Raw genomic sequence first — 21,289 nt, forward strand, 5'->3', positions numbered from 1 at the left:
GTCTCCTTTTCCGTTTTAATCTTCCTCCCAAATGTGGCTCAAATCCTCCATCTCCCAGCATTTGTACGTGCAGATTTCTGCGCTTTCTCTCCTCCGCATAAAAGACTACGGTCTGCTTCTGGTCTTGAGGCATTTTATGGGAATGGATAAATAAAAAGGTGCAGGAAAATGGTGATCTATGAAACCAGAACGTCGTTAACAAGCAATATGAAGATAACGCACATGACTTGGCTACTGACCTTGAAGATTTCCACCACAGATGAAGCAGGTGTCACCTACTTTATCTAATACAGAGAGACTCCAAATTAAATGTTAGTTTTCCCCATATAAGCGTGGGATCTAGCCCTACACACTTACAGCAGTTAAAACAATGCAAAGACATCTACAGTCATATTCACAGAGCTTTCCCTCTGTTGGGGGGGGGGGTGGGGTGGGGTGGGGTGGGGTGGGGGGGAGTTGGACAATGGTTGCCACATCAACACCAAAGGACTGATTGATGCTATACATCTTAAGCTCATACAAAAAATAAAAACTATACCAAAAAAAAAAAAAAAACCCTAAATTTTGTATGACTTACAAGCACAATCCACACTGGAACACAAAATCCAAACAGTATGTTTAACAGGCTAGGCCAACCACAACAGTAAGGGGAGGGGGCTGCAGAGAGCTTGCAAACCAGTGAACCCTCATCAAGTGTCTATTCCCAAACTCTTTTAAAGTACCTCTGTGTTGTGGCTAAAATTACACCTTCCTGTGAGGGAAACGTACGCTACTGATCTGTATCTAATCATGTGGTCCACATCGGAGGACTCGCTCTTCAAAAGGAAGGTACAAGTCACGTAACCGGCAGTTTTTACACGAGGAATTTATACTGCTTGTGTCTTTACTGACCCGACTCGGGTCAGGCACCTTCTTGGACACCTCAGGAGAGCCCTTCCTGAAACCTTAACCTGCAATAAATAAAAAATAATTAAGCAAACAAACAAACGAATGAAAGCCACCAAAGTAGGCCTCAGATGCAAAGACACATGCATATACTCAGAATTTACAATAAAATTCAATGGTCAAGATAATACCCATAATAATCCATCCGCCATCCTCTAATCACTCGTGCAGCACGGCTTGTAGAGCCATCGAGCCTCACCCAGGAAACAGGGCGTGAGGCACATAAGACGAGAGCAGTGGGGTAACCCAGCGTGCCTCGCCGGTGCGCATATCACCACGGACGGCGACGGCGGGTAGGACCTCCGTCCTCCGGCACGGCGCAGATGTGGCATGGCTGTTTTTAGCCACGTTATGGGTGGTGAAGCACATTTTCAGGAAGTGTCTGCCCGCAGAAGCGCGCGCTCCTCGCTGCACAGGAGGCGTAATTAAAAGGCCGCTCGGCGTCTTCTAATCTGGAGGAGCTGACCCGGGGCGTGCTCTTGACTGCTGGGCAGACAGGGTGGGGGTGGTGGGGGGAGGGGTTGGGGTAGGTGAGTGGAGTGGAGGGAGCACAGCTGAACAAACAGGGTCAAGTACCTGTCAAGTACTTGAAAGGACAGGGGGCCACGGCCTGACCTCTGTGGTGTCATGCTGGTGAGCTCCAGGGGCTGAGCCGTGCGCTTTCACGTCTGCACTGCCTCCCCCCCGCTCTCCTCTTGGGCCAAGACCCTCGATGACCCCTCACATGACCCAAATGGCTCAACGCATCAAGGCGGCCTTGTTGGCCCGGATCCTCACGATTTGCTGGAAACGTAAACGCTTCAATGAGACTCCTCTCACTCGCGGACTTTCACTGCCCAGCCTCCACCGGGAATGTGGATTGAACCTTGAAAAGATTTTTGAGGAACGTTCTTGTCGTCGGCAAATTGTCGAAGATGAGAAACGGCCACCCCTGCAAGCACCAGTAGATGCTTTGTTCATATCAGCCCAGCTACATGGGGTCGAGTGGGCAGACTGGGGTTTTAAAGAAGGCTGTCATCAACGGCTGCGGCCGAGACTGAGGGCAGCAGCACACCGAGATGGACTGGGACTGGCTTTTCTTTTATGGGGGGTGGGGGTTTCTCAGCCTTGCATCTGGGGCAGAAGAGCATATGAAGGAGAGTATGATGGGGTCCCACATAGGGAAGCGGTCAGTCTATTTCCAGTTTGAAATGTCCTTGTGTGAAGAGCGTAGGAATGAGATGTGGGTGGAAAGATCGAAAGATGCGCCACCGTGATTTACTCTGACAGGAGCGTCCGGCATCCGAGGCCAAGGCGACAAGCAGGCAAGGGCCACTGCCTTTGATATCCCGCAACCCCCCCGGCTCCACCCTCGCCACGCTACGGTCTGGTTCACATTTAGGGCCAGGCTGGGCGGTGAACCGTTTGATGCACCTTGAACTGGAACCTTCTCCATATTCATTTCATAGAGCTACCTTTCCCAATAGTAGCCTGGAGCACTTTATATATAAGCAAACATACCGCACAAGTGCGCAAAAAGAGGAAGAAAAAAGCAAAGCAACCGACTAGCTATTGCCCATCACTTCTGGTTGGGTCAAATATACAAGTTCAGTTAGGTAAGCAGGTTCAATGTGATCTACTGCAGGAAACGGGCATTGATCCAACACTGTGTTGGCATGGAAGGGATGGAGAAGAGCTGGAAGGTCAACAGGAGTCATGACTATGATTTAGTGTGGACACTAACCCAGTACAGATATCCATCCTGGTAGGTATTTCGATGCTCACCTCCATTCCCGTCCATCATTTTCTTGAGCATCAGGAAGTAACGTGACCCATGAACAGAACCGCTTGGGATGCCATCCGTTCGTGACGATTCGGCAGGGGTGACATCCCAGCAGATGAATATATTTATCTCCGCAAACATCTCTATTGCACATTCCTCAGAGACACATACATGGCAGCGTACCAGGGTCAGCAGGTGGCCAAACTTGGACCTCAGTGGGTGGCATTGCCACAATTGTTAAATAAAGCATTAACCTTAGACAGTCATTAGCTCGGATCATTAAAGCACAACTAGAAACGAGACTGAATGCATTTTAAATTAGGACCTGTAGTAAAAATGAGGTTGCCAGGAGACATGAAAATAACGTGATAAAAACATATATACATTTTTGTCTAGCCACAGGTTGAAAGAAAACTCTGACTTAAGATATTGCCAGGAAGAAAAGCTAAAAACTTTCCTAGGTAATATATCCTGGGACTTTATAAATACATGCAAACACACACACTACCGGGACTGAATGACAAACGGCATGAATGCAAATGCGGCATGTAAAAATGTAACTGCCAAACCTGAGGATCCGGGTTGCTCACATTGTTCTCCGTCTATGAACACAGTTTATAATGTTAAAAAAAGGCTGTTTATTATGTGGAATTTGATGACAGTCTAAATCACTTGTATTCTCACCCAGAACAGCTTCTCTAGAGGCACCTATTTTTGGTCCAGAGTTATCGTGCAACACGCAATGAGATTCTATACTATATATCTCCAGCAAGCCAGAGTTAGGATCATACGATGTGTGGATGCAAAGGGATCCACGGGCAAACTCAGCCGCCACACGGGGTCATGTTTTTGTTCGGCTGTCCCTATTGGCTACAAATTGAGGGAAAGGAGGTGGGGGGGGGGGGGGGGGGGGGGGGCAGACTACCTCCATCTAAGTTATAATCAGGCAATAAAGAGGTATAAATGCATTATGAATATACACTAGTTGGTTCTCTATTAAGTACCCCAGTGCAGTGATTCCCAATTAAGTGCAGTGCAGTGCAGTGATTCCCAATCTGCTGCACAGTCCACATTTCTGCTCCCCAGCTGCCCCTAACACACCTGTACTGGGTATTTAGGGTTTTTGATTCCTCGATTGTCTGGTTCAAGTGTGCTGGGATTACATATAGCAGAAGTGTAATATTACAACTAAGAAATACAGTAGAATTTAAAAAAGGGGGAAAAACAGCAAAAATCTATACCAGACTGAAAGGCATTTGTAAATTTTATTCAGCACTAGAGTGAGATTAGTATAAACCTTGCATCTGAAATAACCTTCTGTTGCTGTCAAACATCAATTTCAAGTAATAGTGCATTAAGCAGCAAAATGAAAAAGGGAAAAAAAGCCGATTTATCACACTGAGACACAGCATAAAACATTCTGAAACATTTTAAACATTTTCCTTAAAATATATATATATATATATATACTTGACAGGTATCCCAGAGGTATTGGCTATGGCATCTGTAGGCTCACGTCCCGTTTACATTGCAAATACATGGATAACAGCACCGGTTGATATTCATAAATATCTAGTTTTTTGTTTTTTTTAAATTTTGTATAGTCTTCCTCATTATAAAATACAGGCCTATGATTTTAGCAATACAAATATATACTTGTGTCCTCTGTCAAGTTGGTAACAGTCATTTCGTGAACAGTGCTGAGATGACCAAGCTACTGCCTGAGCAGTGAACCAAAGTGCTTGCTTAATGCCCCCACTCCCAGCTACCCCCTCCCCCCACACGCAAATGCAGATTGCCACTCGAGCGACCGAGACAACCTGAAAATAGAAGAAATGCCTGTAAAAAGCCAATGTCTGTATGCAGCTAAGATGCGTAAAACCTCCCTTTACAGTATTTTAAACTTCACATTGATTGATAGCTTAACTACGAAAAGGTGGCAGGGATAATTACTATAATCTTTTAAATGGTATTTCCTACATTTGTGCATTATATATATACACACACACACACACACACACACACACACACACACACACACACACACACACACGTCTACATACATACACAGAACCACTCCCTTCTAAGGACTCTGAAATTACAACGTGCATCTTATTTTGAATATGTAAAAAAGTATAATCATACGTATTGACCCTGGCCTTAAAAAGCTCTCATTCAAAAGCAAACCAACAGACCTTACTGTCAAGGCCACTCGTGGATCAACGTCCAATATTTACAAAGACCTTTGCAACAAACAAAATACAAAAAATGTGATACATAAAATGACATGGAATTACAAAATAAAAATAAATCTATGTCCACCCTGTTCGAAGACCATGTTTAGCTTATATAGGAAAGCATGTGCAGAGGTGTATGATGGGTAAGCAAAGTAAAGACCTCAATCAGAAGCATGGGTTAGGGGGCGGGGGTAGGGGCGTGGTCAACGGGAAGAGGCAGCGCAAAGCTAGGGCTGTTACTAGCAGGGATGCAGGATCTATAGCCCACAGCATGCATTTGCACCCCCCCCCCCACCCCAGCATCCTGGGGGGGCGGCAGAGGTATCGCTGCAGGACAAGCTGGGCGACATCAGTCCGTCGGGTTTCCCAGGCGACAAACTCCTCCCTCGATGGCCAGCGACTGGCCGGCTACGGCTCCGGGAGGCAACCGCGAGATGTGCGTCTGTAGGGGAAGACAATCCCGTTCAAAGATTTATTAGCATATATAAGTACATATATATATATAAGTATTGTACAAGTACTGATACACTGGAATGCTTCTTCTTACATCCCATCTTGCTCTTTGAGACACACACACAAAATACTGAGAGCAAAGCCTGGGCTTCGACCACGGGGTCAGTCAGTAATCCAGCACACCTGGAGCATTTTGGGGAGTTAAGGACCTCGTTTAAGGGCTCAGTGGACATGGGACTATTTTACCAAGGACGGACCAGTGACCTTATGGTTACAGGCACAGAGGCCTAACCCGCCAACCCCAGCAACAAAACTCAGTTACACCTAAACCTCTGTGCCTCAAACCATTTCATTTGACTGTGTTGTAAAAATTAAAAAAAAAAAAAAAAGACAAATTGAATGGTGTGAAATGATGCACACGCATAACCGCAGAGCGGCATGAAGAACCTGGCACATGACAAACTTGCAAGAACGAACTTCGTGAACTTTCCTCAGTGGAACACATGCAGAAGAGGCGGGGAATGTAAAGGGATGGGGGGGGGGGGGGCGTGTAAGAATGTCCATGATTTAATTTACTTCTTCAAAAGACGACAGTCAAAACAAGCGGGAGGAGAAATCGAAATGCAGACGGACACCGGCATGTGAGTGTCCACCCCGTTACTCCAGATCCAGGCCTGAAAAATGGCCCGAGGCCGTTTGTCCAAGTCTGAGGCTGCTGCCAACAACAACAAACTGGGTTCAAATCGGTACACAACTGATGAGTAACAGGTGGCACGGGACACGTGCGTTCTATTTTTAAGGCAAGCTCACGGCAGGCCGGGCACGGGGCTTTTAGAAGATGCGACAGTCCATTTAGTCTTTCCAACTTTACTTCTTCATCCGCAAAAATACGACTCAAGTTACGCATGGGCTGCGATTTCGTCAACCAACCGACATGGGCGGAGTCGATTTTATAAAGCAGCCAACAAAAAACCTTATTAAAAGCTTAAATCGCTGCCTTTAAGAACCTTAAATGTAGCTACCTGATTTATTTATGTTTTCCACTTCAGGCAACTTAATCTAATACATTATTTTATCAGCAAAACTGCTTCTCCATCCAAAACAATTCCAATAGCAAAGTTCTGTCATGTGATCAGTCGTGATCAGTCATGTGATCAGTCGTGATCAGTCATGCGATCAGTCATGTGATCTGTCACATGACTCCTCCTTGGCAACGTCAAGCAAAACAGCTCAATCAGAGCGTAATAGCCAAGCAAGTCTCCCGCTTTGAGTACAGGACAGAGGAATGAGGGACATGACTGACAGGAATGGCATCCACAGCCCCTTCCACAGCCCCCGCATACCAATAGGGAGGTCGGTTATCATCTCAGCCAGTTCATCTCATCTCCCTCACAACTTTTTTCTGAGCGCCGGTCTGCATTACGATTTAATGCAAATGAATTTTCCCTCCAACTTTACTGCTTTGCCCATTAAAAAATTATTATAAAAATTCTTATGCAGATATGTGTTTAAGAGCAGAAAACCACTACATTTGTGCCACAGCGCTGAGATAGATATAAATAGCCCCATGACAGTGTTACCGCTTCTGCTGTGGTTTTACAATATACTCGCTGGTAGCCATTGCCCTTCTGCTACACAGTGAGCGAAAGAAAACATAATGTGCCGTAAAAACTATTAGTCACCCTGCAGACAGGCAGATGCCCAGCGCCTATTGGGCCAACTGCCCTGCGGCCCACCATGAGCATCACGTGACTGCGAGCGCTGGCCAATCCCAACGTTCTAACCATTACGCCCTCTCCTGGTCAAGAATACATTCATCCCACCCAGCAGTTAAGACCCCATCCTCCCACATCTCAAACACATACAGAAACAGACCTAATACAGTAAAGCCAGAAAAGCCTCAGGAAAATTACTGCTACGTTTGTATTAAGCAGACAATTTTATCCAAGGCGACACAGTATTGAAAGCAGGGTCAGACAATCCCTGGAGCAACTGAGGGTTAAGGGCCTTGATCAGGGGCTCAACAGTTGTATCACTGCCAACCCTAGGATTGGAAGTAACGACCTTCCGGTCAGAGGCACAGTGTCCCACCCTGCTGAGCCACAAGGAAAAGCCCGCAGAGCCTCAGAGAACTTTAACCATTAATCCAGCAGAGTACGTGTGAATAATCCACATGGGCTGTGAGCTCACTCCATACTGGCTCCCTACTAGGGATGTTAACCGATGACCGTTTGACCGGTGGTTGACCGTATCAACGTTAACCGGTCAAAGTTGTCGGTAGTCGGTTAAAAAAAAAAGTGATATCTAAATTAGGCTATTATAGACAGTTCACTATACGCTACTACAGTTAGCCATCTCATTCCTCATCTTTTTGTGTTAAGTGAACAAATTATCCCTCACACTCAATTTTTCATAACTCGCCTGTTTGTACTTAATAAACCAATAAAAACATTTGGCGCGAGGTCACAGCGTTTGGGTTCGCGCGCTCACAAGGTTTGCGAAATTTAACTTTAACTTGTTTTTCGTTAATTTATTTTCCAAGAATAACTAATGGCCAAATCGTTGTGTTATGTTTTAATAATTAGCACCCTTAACACCTGTCTGTGAGCTGTTTGTTGGCTACAGTATTCTCATTCATAGATTCTAATAATTTTTCGTTTATTTAATGTTATTCTTAAGAATAGCTGTAGGTTTTTGTCTGTTATGGTTTAGGAGATGTTGCCCTTAACAGAAGTTGACACTTGTCTTTTTGAAAAATAAAAAAATAATATTAATTATACAACAGAGTTGTCCTGTCCGTTATTAGAAGGCACACAGTGAGTTAGACCTGCCTTGGCCGGTGCGTCTTTTACGCATTCTGAAGGTGCCTGTTTTATCCATTGGTTTTATCATGTTGCAGTCTATTAGGCAACATTCCGCATAAGATGGGCTTAGATGTGGAAATACATTACATCTACATTTCAGTGTTAACCGATAAGGTGATGATGATCATCATCTTTCTTTATTATGGTTAGCACTACCTCAACTAAAGCGGCGTCTCTTCGGAGCTGTCATTTTCTTAAATGAGCCGTGGCAATGTTTCAAATGAGCTTCTAACCTAGACAAACGCCTTTATTTTCAAAGCGATCACCTTGTACCCAAACCATTTGAAACTAAGGAGCCATTTGTCCTACGATTACATACAACAAGCTCTTCGGCGCCGCGTTTGCGGGACTCATGTTTCGCGCTGTAGGGGATTTTAAAAAAGTGACGTGAGTGGCAGTGTGTGTGTGTGTGTGCGGGAGGCAGAGCGGCAGAGAGATGCGACAGAGTTGCGAAATTGCAGGCGCGGCTCGAAATGGCTGTTATTTCAAATAGCGTACCATATTTTAAACTAATCGGTTAACCGGTTTCAACCGGCTACTGAGGCTCGGTGGTCGGTCAAGAAATTTTTTAGTTTTCGCCATCCCTACTCCCTACACTGGACTGCAGTGGGTTAAACTGGGAGGCAGAAGCCCTTTGGCCTCCACACAAATGCTGTAAATCTACTTCACTCATATTCACAAAAGGACAAGGTGCATAAAGTGCGGCCTGCCCAGGGCGTTGCTGTCTGCTCCACCCTCAAGCACAGCCATTCGGGAAAGCAATCAGCCCGCCAGCGAGGGGGGGGGGGGGGGGGGGTTGGGGGGGGGGTGTGCGCATGTGCATTTAACGTATGAGGAGGTGATGAAGAGCCTAATCCAGGTTTTCATCTTTGCTATGTACCTGATCTCTCGGGGTTTTATGGTCTGGCCCATGATCACAGTGTCTAGGTGTAAGCGCTTGGGAGGGGGGGGGGGGGGGTGGGCAGCTTTGGCAGCTGCTCTTTTGGGCCAAGATTCCAGCCGACCAGCTGCCCCCCTTTCAAATATAGAATTTCTCTCCTTGGGGCTGAAATTAAGGGCCGAATTACAGCCAAGGAGAAAACAAAGCGGGCAGGAGCACGGGAGGGAGAGCCGTAAAAACGGAGCAGGCTGAGGTAAGCGGCCTCGCCGGACGCTGGCACGTGCCCCAGCCCATGGAGACACCCTGCAATGCCACCTGGACCCGGACCTGCCTGGGCTCCAAAACTCCCACAAAAGAGGGGGACACGTGTGGTCACATGACCTGCTGCGAGCACAGTCTGGCAGACGTCCGACCCGGGCAGGTCACAGACATCTCTTGGATTCTGCTGAGTTAATGTTCCCCAGATCCATCTATTACAATACAATAGTATTCCACAGAAAATAACCAAAAAGGAAAATGCGTCCCATGTCATGTCAGATCGCAGAGCAGATTTCAGAAGTAAATAGCAAAGTCACTGTTCTGGCTTGCGAACATGCGCGCTTGACCATTTGGGGGGTGGGGGGGGCTGGTTGGGTTGAATCCTCTACAGCTCAATCAGCAAAAGGCATCCAGAGCAGTGACACCAGCAGCTTTGCAAGCTGCAGGCTGAGGCTGCCGTCTTAATACCTCCGGAATGCACCAACGCTTCGGAGACGAAGGCGGGCTGTGCGTGTGTGACCGGGACCAATCAGCCCTGCCTCTTGGGTTACAAATGGGCCGGCGATAGCAGCCAGACAGCCGCAATACTCTACATTTAATTTATAGGTCGGAATTTTAGGGGCGAAGGGGCTCCGCAGATATCATTATAAGCCCTAATGTCATAACGAAACGCAACCGCAGGGCGGCCATGTTTGATCCTCCCGAAAAAGCTGTAAAACAACTCCACACCTCACATCTGGGCAAGTGCCCAATTACGCGTCCAGGTGAGCGAGTGCTTCGGACCCGAAGGTCTCCACTTTCATTTTGGAAAGACAGCGATTTACAAGGGCTGACTGGGCCCGTTTTGACAGCGGCACTTCTCTCGCCCCGAGCCCCCCCCCCCCACCTCTCTCTCAGTCCCTGTGCTGTTTGATCCCGTTTCATGCTCTTAATCGCCCATGGAGAAGCGTGCGGTTAAACGTCACATCTGGCCGAAAGGCAAGAAGCAAGTTGGAGAGGGCAAAGCTGAGAAAGAGCAGGGCAGTACCCCCCCGTGAAAGGAATACATATCCACCAGATTTGAGTGACAGCCGACTTGATCTTAAACACGCCGTCCCTTTAAGAAATGCAGCCCAGCTGAGGTTCGAGGACAGGAATGCAGTAGCCTTACGCTTTGTTGCACGGTGGTTTTATCTGAACGCATGCATGCATCTCCACAAGGACAAGGCCCAAAGAGGCTAGCAGCACCGAGTGACCTCCAGACCCGCCTCGGGAATTCTGACTCACTCGAGCCAAGCAACCGGGCCCTCCGGCACTGGATGACGCACTGAAAACCAAAGCCTTGTGGAACAAGTGGACGGGGTGGGCTGAACCCACTAATGAATGCTGCCAGGAGAGGTTACATTCAGCAGCGCAGGCAATTAATTGGTCTCATAATTCCGGCTCTGGCAAAAAGAGCCATACAACAAATTTATGAGGTTAACTTCCACTCAGCCTCAGTCGTCGACCTCACACTCAATAAAAACATTGGGGGTAGATAAAGCTGGTAATTTTGGTCACAGATCGTCACTTTTCACTTTCCACTAAGGCAACAATGGCCGCTGAATTAGCTAGGTATATTTAATGCTCTCGCCACCTAGAGGCCGAAATGATTGCCAGCAGCTGCTCATACAGAAAATCTCGCCTGTTATCATGTCAAAAGGGAGGGGGCAAATCTTCGGGCGAACACGTGCGATTCAGCCAGGGTGGGAATGAAAGGAATGTCCCAGGAATGACCCTGTTCAGGGAGAGAGGGCCGCATGCTTCTGTGACCAAGCATTAGCGTGTTTAGGGCCACAATCACCCACCGCGGACGGCCCACAATTCTGCCGCTGTTTCGGGTCTTTATCTGAAATGAGATGAGCGCCTCCCGCAGGTGAGGAAGCTACGCATTGACCTCCAGGTGCCTTGCCACTAGTTCAGAGACACACAGTCACTCCTCTAGGACGACCCGGATGGTCGTGGCGCGAGCTCCCAGAACGAGGGGACCAAGTCCAGCGGATGAAAGGAAAGAAGATGCACGTGGCCTTTGAGTATTTTTGACGAGGCCTCAGCAGTCCGTCACGCAACCCACAAGACGGAGGACAATGAATCTTAGGTCTTCACACCCCCCTAAATACAGGGGAAGAGAAGCATGGCAGGCGATGGCAGGCAGGCAGAAGAAAGGAAAAAGACGACTATTATAATACGGGAAAACACAGTCGTATAAAGAAAACAAAAACACATAAATCAAAGAGACAACACGGAGAATACATGAGCAACGTGCCAATCCCTTTCCAGACGAGAGCGTGCAGGACATTTGGACTGCGGCGGTTTTCCTTCAGTCTGGCCCATCTAGCTCTGACGGTTACTGCCTGATCGGGGTCCGCTCTGGAAAGCATATGCGGCCGTGGGGCTCGCGGCGGGTCAGGCGGGGGTGGGATGGTAAGCCCCCTTGAAGGACAGTCAAAGGCAGCTTTCAAAGCTGCGCGGGAGCAGCAGCTGCGCCCACCTGGCTGGTGGAGGCGCAGACAATGCGAGGCAGATGTCCCGAGGCAGCCCACGCTGGGAAGGCAGGCGGCCGCGCCTCTCCCCTGTGGTCACACCCGCGGTGTCTACCTAGGGCCGACACCAGGTGGCGCAAGGGAGAGAGGAGCGGGCAGCAGTCAGGCAGCGGCACCTCTACCTCCTCTATGGAGAAAAGCCACCATGCTTAACGCTGGAATAAACGGCAACCAGTGCCCAAGGCAGCCATGTCTGGAAAATGGCTGAAGACCCTTATTTTTCCACATGAATTCATCTAAGAAAAATGTATCTTTTGATTAATCATAGCTGAAAATACATACATATTATGGTGTGCAAATACATGCGTGTTACGGTAATAGCTTGGCTCTTCATGGATGCTCTATTACGCAGAGTCCTTCGCCTCAACACAACCTCAACGCTTCAGGGGCCTTGTGGACTAACCCTGCCTCTCGCTGCTTGGGGGATGTTACAATGCATTAAGCCCCAAAATAAGCCCGTAAAAACTTTCTGTAGTGTTTGGTCTTCAATATGATGGGATTTATTAGTTTTACAGTGGAGTGAGGCATCCACTGTCTGTTGGGCACGACTCCTAATAATAATAATAGATGAAGAAGAAATGGAAAAATGTACTTACGCCTCACCGAGGCCTCCTGGTATATCAAATAGATGAGGGAGCTAAAATATTGGAAGTGGCAAAATTGTGCTTCCTCTCACGGAGATGTTGTTTTACCGGTCGCTGGGAATTCTGTGTCCCATGCACACAGACTGTTCATGCCTGAATTTCAATCCGTGCGTGTGAACGAGTGTCGAAACATGTTCACAAGGAATATTAAAGAACGTCAAGCGCAGGACTGGCACTAGTTCAATTTTTTTTTGTTCACTTTTCCAGTTATGTTGGGCTGCACGTAGTACATTTTTACAACTTTTCCTTTTTTCTTCTTTACACACTACCACATACTTTTCCAAAGAACTAATTTGTTTCTCCTGTCATATTTTTCTAATAAACTGTTGTAAATTCTGGAAAATTTGATGTAAAACAACTTTCAACAAGGCCTGCAGCTAGTCTATGACTCAAACCACAGGGCCTGAGTAAAACACACACAAAATGTCTTCATATAAGAATATCTAAATGAGCCTTAATTAGGAAAAGCATGGCGTAATTGACGTTGCCTTTAGCTATCTTTGGAGGAATAAACTTCCCATTTTGAATGTAAACATTGTGCCAGACGTTGCATGACTATTTCCTGTTTATTAGGTACCTTTTCACTTTGGCATTTTAATGACATGAAAACTTTGTAGGGAAAATATTCAAAGCTACAGTGATTAGCAGTACAGTCACACACCCCTATGATGGAAGCTCTGTTCTCCTGGTTGGTCTCTTTCCACACAGGGGTGAAGCAGCACCCCCCATGATCAGGGGTGAAGCAGCACCCCCCATGAACAGGGGTGAAGCAGCGCCCCCCATGAACAGGGGTGAAGCAGCACACCCCATCCACAGGACCTTAAATACTTAAATACACAGACAGGAGAACATTTCAAACTGGATTTAAGGAAGCACTGTAGTCAGAGTATGGAATAGTCTTCCTGATAACGTACTGCAAGCTGAATCCTTGGGTTCCTTTAAATCAGAGCTAGATGAGATTTTAACAACTCTGAGCTATTAGTCAAGTTCTCCCCAAGTGAGCTCGATGGGCCGAATGGCCTCCTTTCGTTTGTATAGTTCTTATGTTCTTATGACGCACCCATCTGTTCTACACACTGGACAGACAGAGCAGTGCTATTCCAGGTTCTCGCGAAGGACTCACCTTGGCCTTGCCGTCCTGGGCTGACATATACCCCACACACATGCTCTCTGTTGTGTGGCTCCACAGGAACTCCACTGCCAAAGCGGAAGGGAACACAGACAGAACATTACTGGTAATCCTGGGTACTGGAAGGACGTGGAGGTGGTGTGTCAGGAAAACATTTCTATTGGTTACTAAAGAAACAAAGGAGTTCAACCCTGAAGTTCAAAATAGTTTCTTCAACTGTTCAAAACTAGTTCTTCTTTTAGGTAAGGAGACCTTCCAGGACCTAAACTCCGAAGCTGTAGAAATCAGTCAAGGTGACAGATACATGACCACATTTCCACCTGTGGAAATACACATCTTGCTCATATACTTCCCAAAAAATGGCAATTGTGACAAAAAAAAAAGTGATTGGGACAGAGGGTGTTTGTTAGGAGTGTTACAACTCTCGTTTTGAGGGGCAAAAAATTTAATTAAAAAGCTGTGCATGATATATTTCAGTGAGCATGCTGAGATACTCCGTCAGAAGAATACTTCCCATGACCAACACCTTGCACATGATCTTCTGAAAGCTATCCACAACCAGCCTCCATCTTAATAATAAGGCAACCATTTGTACTGCTTCGTAGATAACCGACCAAAAGTCTAATCTGAAACAGCCAAGAAATTAAAACGAGGTGAAAAAACACTGACCTAGTGACTCACCACCAAACGTCGGCAATGCTTCAGGCTGGGAGACTCACAAAATAATTGGTACAGACGACCCCCATGGGAGTATCGACATTTACAGGCCTGGTGTGAAAGCCCTGGGCCCTGGACCTACTCACAGATGCGTGCTGTGATGAAACTTGGTGCCTGTGCTCACAAACGCAGGACATTACATAATGGATTTCACCCCACACCGAGATCGAAGCCACATCGCCAGTAAGCAGAGCCTGCACAACCCCCCGGTGAGACACATTAGCTTGCCAAATTAAAAACTTAGCCCCCCAAGTCAATCGGAAACATACGGACTTCTTTCCTCGCCTCTAGGGGGCGATGTCACCATTACAGCAGGTTCCCAAACACCAAGAGTTCTGCTACTCTTCAACAAGGACCGGTGAACAGCAGGTGAGCCAAAGTGCTGCCTCTGGTTCTTGGGTCAGGAAGGGGCCCCTCTTACCTAGCAGAGCCCGGAGATCCGTGGAGGGCGGGGCATCTGCACATCTGCAGCATCTCAAGACGATGACGCCCCCCAGGACACAGTCTTCACTGGCCAGAAACGGTGAGCCTGGCAGAACACAGCAGGAACCCAAGAGCTTGATACTGTCACTTGGTTTTGTGGCCAATTAATGTAGAAGATGATCTGCTTTAGAAACAATTTGCAAATTAATATCAACTTAAAAAAAATCAGCCAACCAGACACCGAATTTCCACCAATGATCATCAAAGCTTCATGGGAATATTTTTACACAATATCAATTACTCAGAAATGTTGCCCACTTCTTCATAACCAGGGAAATACATGCACTGTTTGAGTAATTAATATTACTATCAGTATTTTGCAGAAGTGTGATGCAGAAGTCTACTATCTTGAGATTTTTACACTTTTAGTGAAGTAACTCATTTGGCTCACACCTGATAATACTCTCACCCCTCTGGCTGATAAGTTTTGTGTAGTGCAATTTTTTGGGTGTGTAACTTTTTTAAAGTTTAGGGCGTTTCAGTTCATCTGATATTTGAACCAACAACCTTCTGGTCTCCTTACCCACATACAGGGCCACAACCTGTGATGGCCACCACCATGTCCACAGCCAGAGGAACTGGGGATGGTGGTGTGTACCCTCAATGTATAACTTATCCCACCAATACAAAGATTGTCATATATAAAATTATGTTGTGTGTGTCCCTCCCCCCAATGTCAAACTCTCCCCTATGTCATAGTCCACAGTGCCAAAACATTGAATCACTCCAGCCAAATTTCTACTTTTATGAAGAACTTAATGTGCTGTGTAACCTATACACTATCCTTATGTTTCCTTCCAAGCTAAACAACTGCTAACAATTATTGCCTCTATAGCCTTTATTTCAGCAAGGAAATGAGGAACAAATTCCATGTCATTCGCACCGGTCCGAGTTCAACAATCGGATTTTGACATTTTTAGTAATTATCAATTACGGCAGACGTAGGTTTCCTTGATGAAGTAAATATTTGTAGGAAACCTTCAAAATGACACACATATATTTTTGACAGCTTGGTAAGAGGGGGGAAGAATGAACAGACTGGGATCTTTTCCATAGAAGAGACAGAAAAGGTTTGGTCACGAGAGGAAGTCATGAAGCCGGAGGTCAGCTGAAGGCAGCAGTGATGAAAGCATGTGGTTTGTTGGTGAATAATTATTGAGATAAAAATCTTTAATGCAGCTCCGGCATATAGCTGCCGATTTAGGCGAGAGATGAAACAAATACTGAAAGAACAAGTTTGTTATTTCCTGTCATCCCCCGCCCCAATCTGCACGCCAACCGCCTAGCGTGTCGAGACTTAAGTGCTCGTTCCGCCAAAGCCACCACAGACTTTCCCTTTCCTCAGAATCCACACGACTGCAAATGATTCTCCATCTTGGTCGTGCGAAATATTCCCCAATAAACGCAGCCAGTCGAATTCCACAAAAACATTCCAATTCTGGGATACGTTCCAATTGTGTAGCAAACATGACTAAGCGATCAGGTAAAGCTGCACTTTGCACTTGTTGTTTCACTGTCATAAAATGTTTTTCGAGGATGTGCATGCATGCACATGGTCAAAACCGAAAAACTGGATACTTAGCAGCGGATTGAAAATCAAAAGCTTGTCCAGTGTCCCGGCCACAATGTCTGTCTGTGTTAAAGCAAACCAAGGGCAATAAAAGGCCCAAAACAATAAGAGATCCAAACTCTTCCCACATACAGCCCACAGGGTCATTTATTCCCGTCTTCCTTTCAGCGTAAACGGTCACTTGCTTTCATTGGCCTGGGATCGCCATGCCAACAGAGTGGGCTATCCGAAACGCTGACCACTTCTGAGGGGTCCGATTTAAATAAACTGTCAACAGAATATTTACTCTGTTTGGCAATGCCTGAGGCTGTTAAAAACAAACACCGGGGCCATATTCGCAGACCCCACTGGAGCGTAAAGAGGCATTCCGCAACTTGAGGCCAGTAGCTTTGCCGATTTCGTGACTCCTAGCAACCGAGCTGGTTAACCGTCCCCCACCCCGACCCACAATGCTTGAACCACACTGCAGTGACCGTCAAAGAAAGCAGAGGATAGAGTATGCATGGTACTCAAACTTGATTTGCATAGTGTTCCGCTGGGACTGGTGGGTGTGGGACTCACTGGCAGGAGTGATACTCACTAACAAACCTATAGGGACTGGCAGGAGTGATACTCACTAACAAACCTATAGGGACTGGTGGGTGTGGTTCTCACTAATAAACCTATAGGGACTGGCAGGAGTGATACTCACTAACAAACCTATAGGGACTGGGAGGAGTGATACTCACTAACAAACCTATAGGGACTGGGAGGAGTGATACTCACTAACAAACCCATAGGGACTGGCGGGTGTGATACTCACTAATGAACTTGTTTTGCATAGTGTCCAGTAGCGACTGGTGGGCGTCCTCTGACTGGACAGACGCCGAGCACTCCCGGGCCAGCATGGTGCGGATGAGATGTTCCCCACAGCCTGCAGGGCGACAGACAGGCCGGACCCCCCCACCCCAGAGCAGCAGTCAGCCAGTATGTCTCCAGGAGTCAGCAGCACAGTCATTATCCCTCAAAGAGACATGCTCAACATCTTATAAGACCAAACACACGCAAACACATGCATGCAAGGAAGCAGGCAAGCACAAATGTTAATATTTTACATATATTTATTCAGCAGACACTCTTGACCAATCAGAGAGCAGTGTCAGCCAGCATCCCTGGAGTAAATAGGGGCATCAGTTTAAGGGGTCTTGCTCAGGGGCCCAGTGGTGATATGATTACCCTGCCAGCTGTGAGATTTGAACCCATGACCTTCCAAAGAGATCCCTAACCTGCTCAACCACATACGCAACTCCGAAAAGACGGACGAAAAGAAAAACACATAAGATGGACTAAAAAAGACAACACACCTAAAAATAGTTTGCACAAGTCAGGGCAGCCAAATATGACAATAATCAGCACCCCAGAAGGAGGAGAGCATGGTCGAAGGCTTTCCTAACGCAGACCATGCTGTGAGAGGAAGTCTCCGTGAGCCCAGAACGTAAGACAAAACAAACACTCCAACTACTCTGAGGGATCAGAGTCTGTGCTGCGGTGTTTGGGGAAAAGCAACGGCTTTCACTCAAGTACTATTGCCATCGAGAGTGGGATGGGAAAAGTACAGCAGGCTGACTGACAGACAGACAGACGTGTGTGTGATATGTTACATTACCATTTTCTGGACCCTACAAGGGAAAACTCAATTTTATAAAAATTTTGACTGCAGTCAAAATAATGAAAAATGCCAGAAGTCTTATATTTTGTTTGGTTACTTATGGTTAAGGTTATGGCTGGGTAGGGATAAGGTTGTCATACTTGCGATTAGGGTTATGCCCATAGAAATAAGTCGTGAGTCCCCACAAAGACTTGTATACGCGCACACACACGCACAAAAGTGCTCACGCGACGCTCCTTGTCGCAGCCTCTACACAAATGGGATTTGGCCAAATCCCCCTTGAAGGGTGTGAAAAGTCTTGGGAGATGTCTTGGCGTTCCTGGGGCGTAATGGCGGGAGGTGGCCTATGATTCATGGCCAGCTGCTGTTAGCGTTCACCGCAGGGGCCGACCTGCTGGTCCTGGCCGTCTGCGTCACGACTGCACCGCAAACATGGCGTTAAAGCTCTTCGCTAAGGAGCATTTGTGACGGCCCATTTCCCCCACCACAGTCAGAAGGCCCTCGCTGCACAATGCACCCAAACACACGCCTTAACCGATTAAATCTATATACAGCAGCTATAAAAATAAAAAACATTCACATACACTTTATTGTGCTCCAAAATAAGGACAGAATTATTAAGTACCAAGGATTAATTAAAGGCGTTACTGAAATCGCAAATGCATATCTGTTTTTAAGTTTGCGTAGTTCTTTTCTGCTTTAGAGTACTCAGCATTTATCAATGGAAGAAAATACCAATGAATGCATTTCATAAATTTAAAAGGGGGAGTGTCTTAAAAATCTGTACAAAACAAGAATGACTAAGGGGCATATTTAGTCTTCATGTCTGTCCCCTTTAACCTGGTAGAGTATGTGTCACCATACAAATCTACCAAAGTGGCATGAGCTGGGCCCAACACCAGCGTCCCACGAGGAGTCAGCGAAGCCACGAGTCAGCGTTTGAAACTCGGGGAGAACATTTGCCGATACGGTCTCTTCACAGCAAGAAGAGAGTCTCTTAAGAGCGCGGGGTCTGGAGTAATGGTTACCAGGCCCCCACTGGGAGGACTTGCTGGGGGCACGAGTGACATCCCGCTTCAACCGTGGGGTTAGGCAGGAGTTCACTAGTGAGGTTGGGTGCATGTGGGAGAGTCAAAATATCTTATCATCAGCTTCAGATATGTGACACATGGAGTTACACTGAGCTGGAAAATTGTGTTCTCATTGGTCTCAGGTCGTTGGTTATTGGTCGTAATGCAAATGAAAAATAATCAATATAATATAAAATGTGGGAGATAGAAATATAGTATAGACATGACATGTGGCAGAGACTCCCTTTGCCGCCTGATTGGTGGTGAAGATTGTGTGGTATCACCATTCGCCTTGCACAATCCTGCTCCGTAATACCCTTCCTCATGTGGGCGAAGGGACGCTGCAATTGTGAAAGGCACGCTCCTAAGACCGATCGAGGAATTCCAGGGCATATCTGTGTCCAGAGCAGAGATGCAATCTAACCGCATAAGTCTAAAAAAAAACAAAACAAAGGACGCTCAAACCAGACGTGCAGCTTCCCAGCGTCTGATGCCGGACCTACGAGAGCGAATCCGAAATACACTCAGCGCCGATCTGCATGCCGCAAATAGAGGACGAGAAATGCATCCTCAGAGTACATTTTAAAATCGCTCGTGGGGCATGAAGCCAATGGTATTTTCACTGTCCCCCGAGACGAAAACAGTAGAGTGTAGCATAAATAAAGGCACCCACTGCAGCTCGGGGGTTATTTTAAAAATATATACATGCAGAGCGGTCAGGTCCCGGATTGCTGTCGCTGTATAGTTACCAAGCCAGCAAAACCACACTATGTAAGTCTGTCAACCTCAGGGGCGTCTGGGCCGCCGACCCGGACGGCCACAGGGGCCCGGCGCCCAAACCCGCCAAACTGGCGGGCCCCTACGGCACGGGTGAAGCGCTCACCCCCCCCCCGACCCATGCAGCTACGCGTGGACACCCCTCAGTTATGGGACTGACTGAGGCACTTAATCACATTGCTTCTGCTGCTCTGCCTTCCTCCCACGATCTACAAACCACACCGTCCAGGTGATCCGGTGACTCAGAACTCCGCTTGGGCAGGGTAGCGCTCGTGATCGGGCCCGCGATGCGTCTTGGGGCCCCTAAACCCCCGAGAAGACCCTGCTTACCTGTATGTGTGTTTCAAGGGAAAGCGCATTGAAAAGAAACACCTGTAAATGGCAAATGAAGAAAAAAAAGAGTTCCATTTCATGGGCTGGGCTGGCATGTCAGTCTGGGGATATACTACCTTATGTATTAGCCTTTCTGAGAAGAATCCTTAATCCCTACAGTCCTGACCAGGCATTACTAGAAGAGGACAAAATTTTGCAGAGAAAGTATCAAAATCAGCCTCTTCTCTAAATTTATAGATCCGTCAGATAACATGGGGAATCTTTGAAAAACTAATGACATTTTCTTAAGGTCCCCCATCGTCAAAATCCGTTTTATCACGTAGGAACTGGCAGATGAAAGAGAGAGAAAGAGAGACAACCCGAGTACTGTGCCCAGCGGAACCAGAGCGAAACAAGGCTGCAGAAGGCTGGGTCTTACGATGGAGCGCCACATGTGACAGGGGTGTGGGTGGGGGGTGTTAGCAGGGCCCAAGCCCGGAGTGTCAGAACTCCTTTTGATGAGGATGCCTTTTAAGTTCGGAAATTAAAAGCAGGTGCCCAGAGGAACACACATTCATATCCCCCCTCTGCACACGTTTCCAATTTTACAGAACATGAAAGAAAAGGCTGGTGGTGAACTGGGGAGGGGGGGGGGGGGACAGTTTGTGACAAAATATATTCTGGTGGGGGGGGGGAGATATTCCAATTTTGTTTTTAGCGCATACAAATATCTCCATGCTGGGAAATTGAAATTAAAACCAAAACCAAAAGAGGCAGTCTCCAGTTAGCCGGTAATTAATAAGCGTGCCTGATGGAGACCCCCCCCCCCCCCCTCAGCTGCCTCCTGCCTGAGCCAAGGAGACGGCAGGGACGAGCCACTGAGGCAGAGGGTAAACAACGCATCACTGCTGTGACTCAGGGCCACAAATCACAGGCCGCGGACACCTCTAACCAGGACCAGGCCTGCTGACGGGGGCCT

At 47.1% G+C, this 21,289-nt stretch overlaps 1 protein-coding gene across 6 annotated transcripts in view; it reads right to left on the reverse strand.

Annotated features, from left to right (window-relative positions):
* Positions 1 to 3,958: 3,958 nt before the first annotated feature.
* Positions 3,959 to 21,289, reverse strand: part of tasp1 (taspase, threonine aspartase, 1) — a 33,083-nt gene continuing 15,752 nt past the window's right edge. For 5 of the 6 annotated variants that reach the window (XM_072709498.1, XM_072709499.1, XM_023796302.2 and 2 more), the window contains exons 11-14: positions 17,306 to 17,416; positions 14,872 to 14,979; positions 13,728 to 13,801; positions 3,959 to 5,386 (exon numbers count right to left, since the gene is read on the reverse strand). In XM_072709498.1, the coding sequence (XP_072565599.1) occupies positions 5,294 to 5,386; positions 13,728 to 13,801; positions 14,872 to 14,979; positions 17,306 to 17,416 (386 nt within the window). In that variant the 3' untranslated portion in view covers positions 3,959 to 5,293. Of the gene's footprint in view, positions 5,387 to 13,724; positions 13,802 to 14,871; positions 14,980 to 17,305; positions 17,417 to 21,289 lie in introns of those variants that run through there. The other variant, XR_011989455.1, reaches the window with a different exon arrangement.

Source organism: Paramormyrops kingsleyae, chromosome 3 (assembly GCF_048594095.1).
Source record: "Paramormyrops kingsleyae isolate MSU_618 chromosome 3, PKINGS_0.4, whole genome shotgun sequence".
NCBI classification, from domain to species: Eukaryota; Metazoa; Chordata; class Actinopteri; order Osteoglossiformes; family Mormyridae; genus Paramormyrops; species Paramormyrops kingsleyae.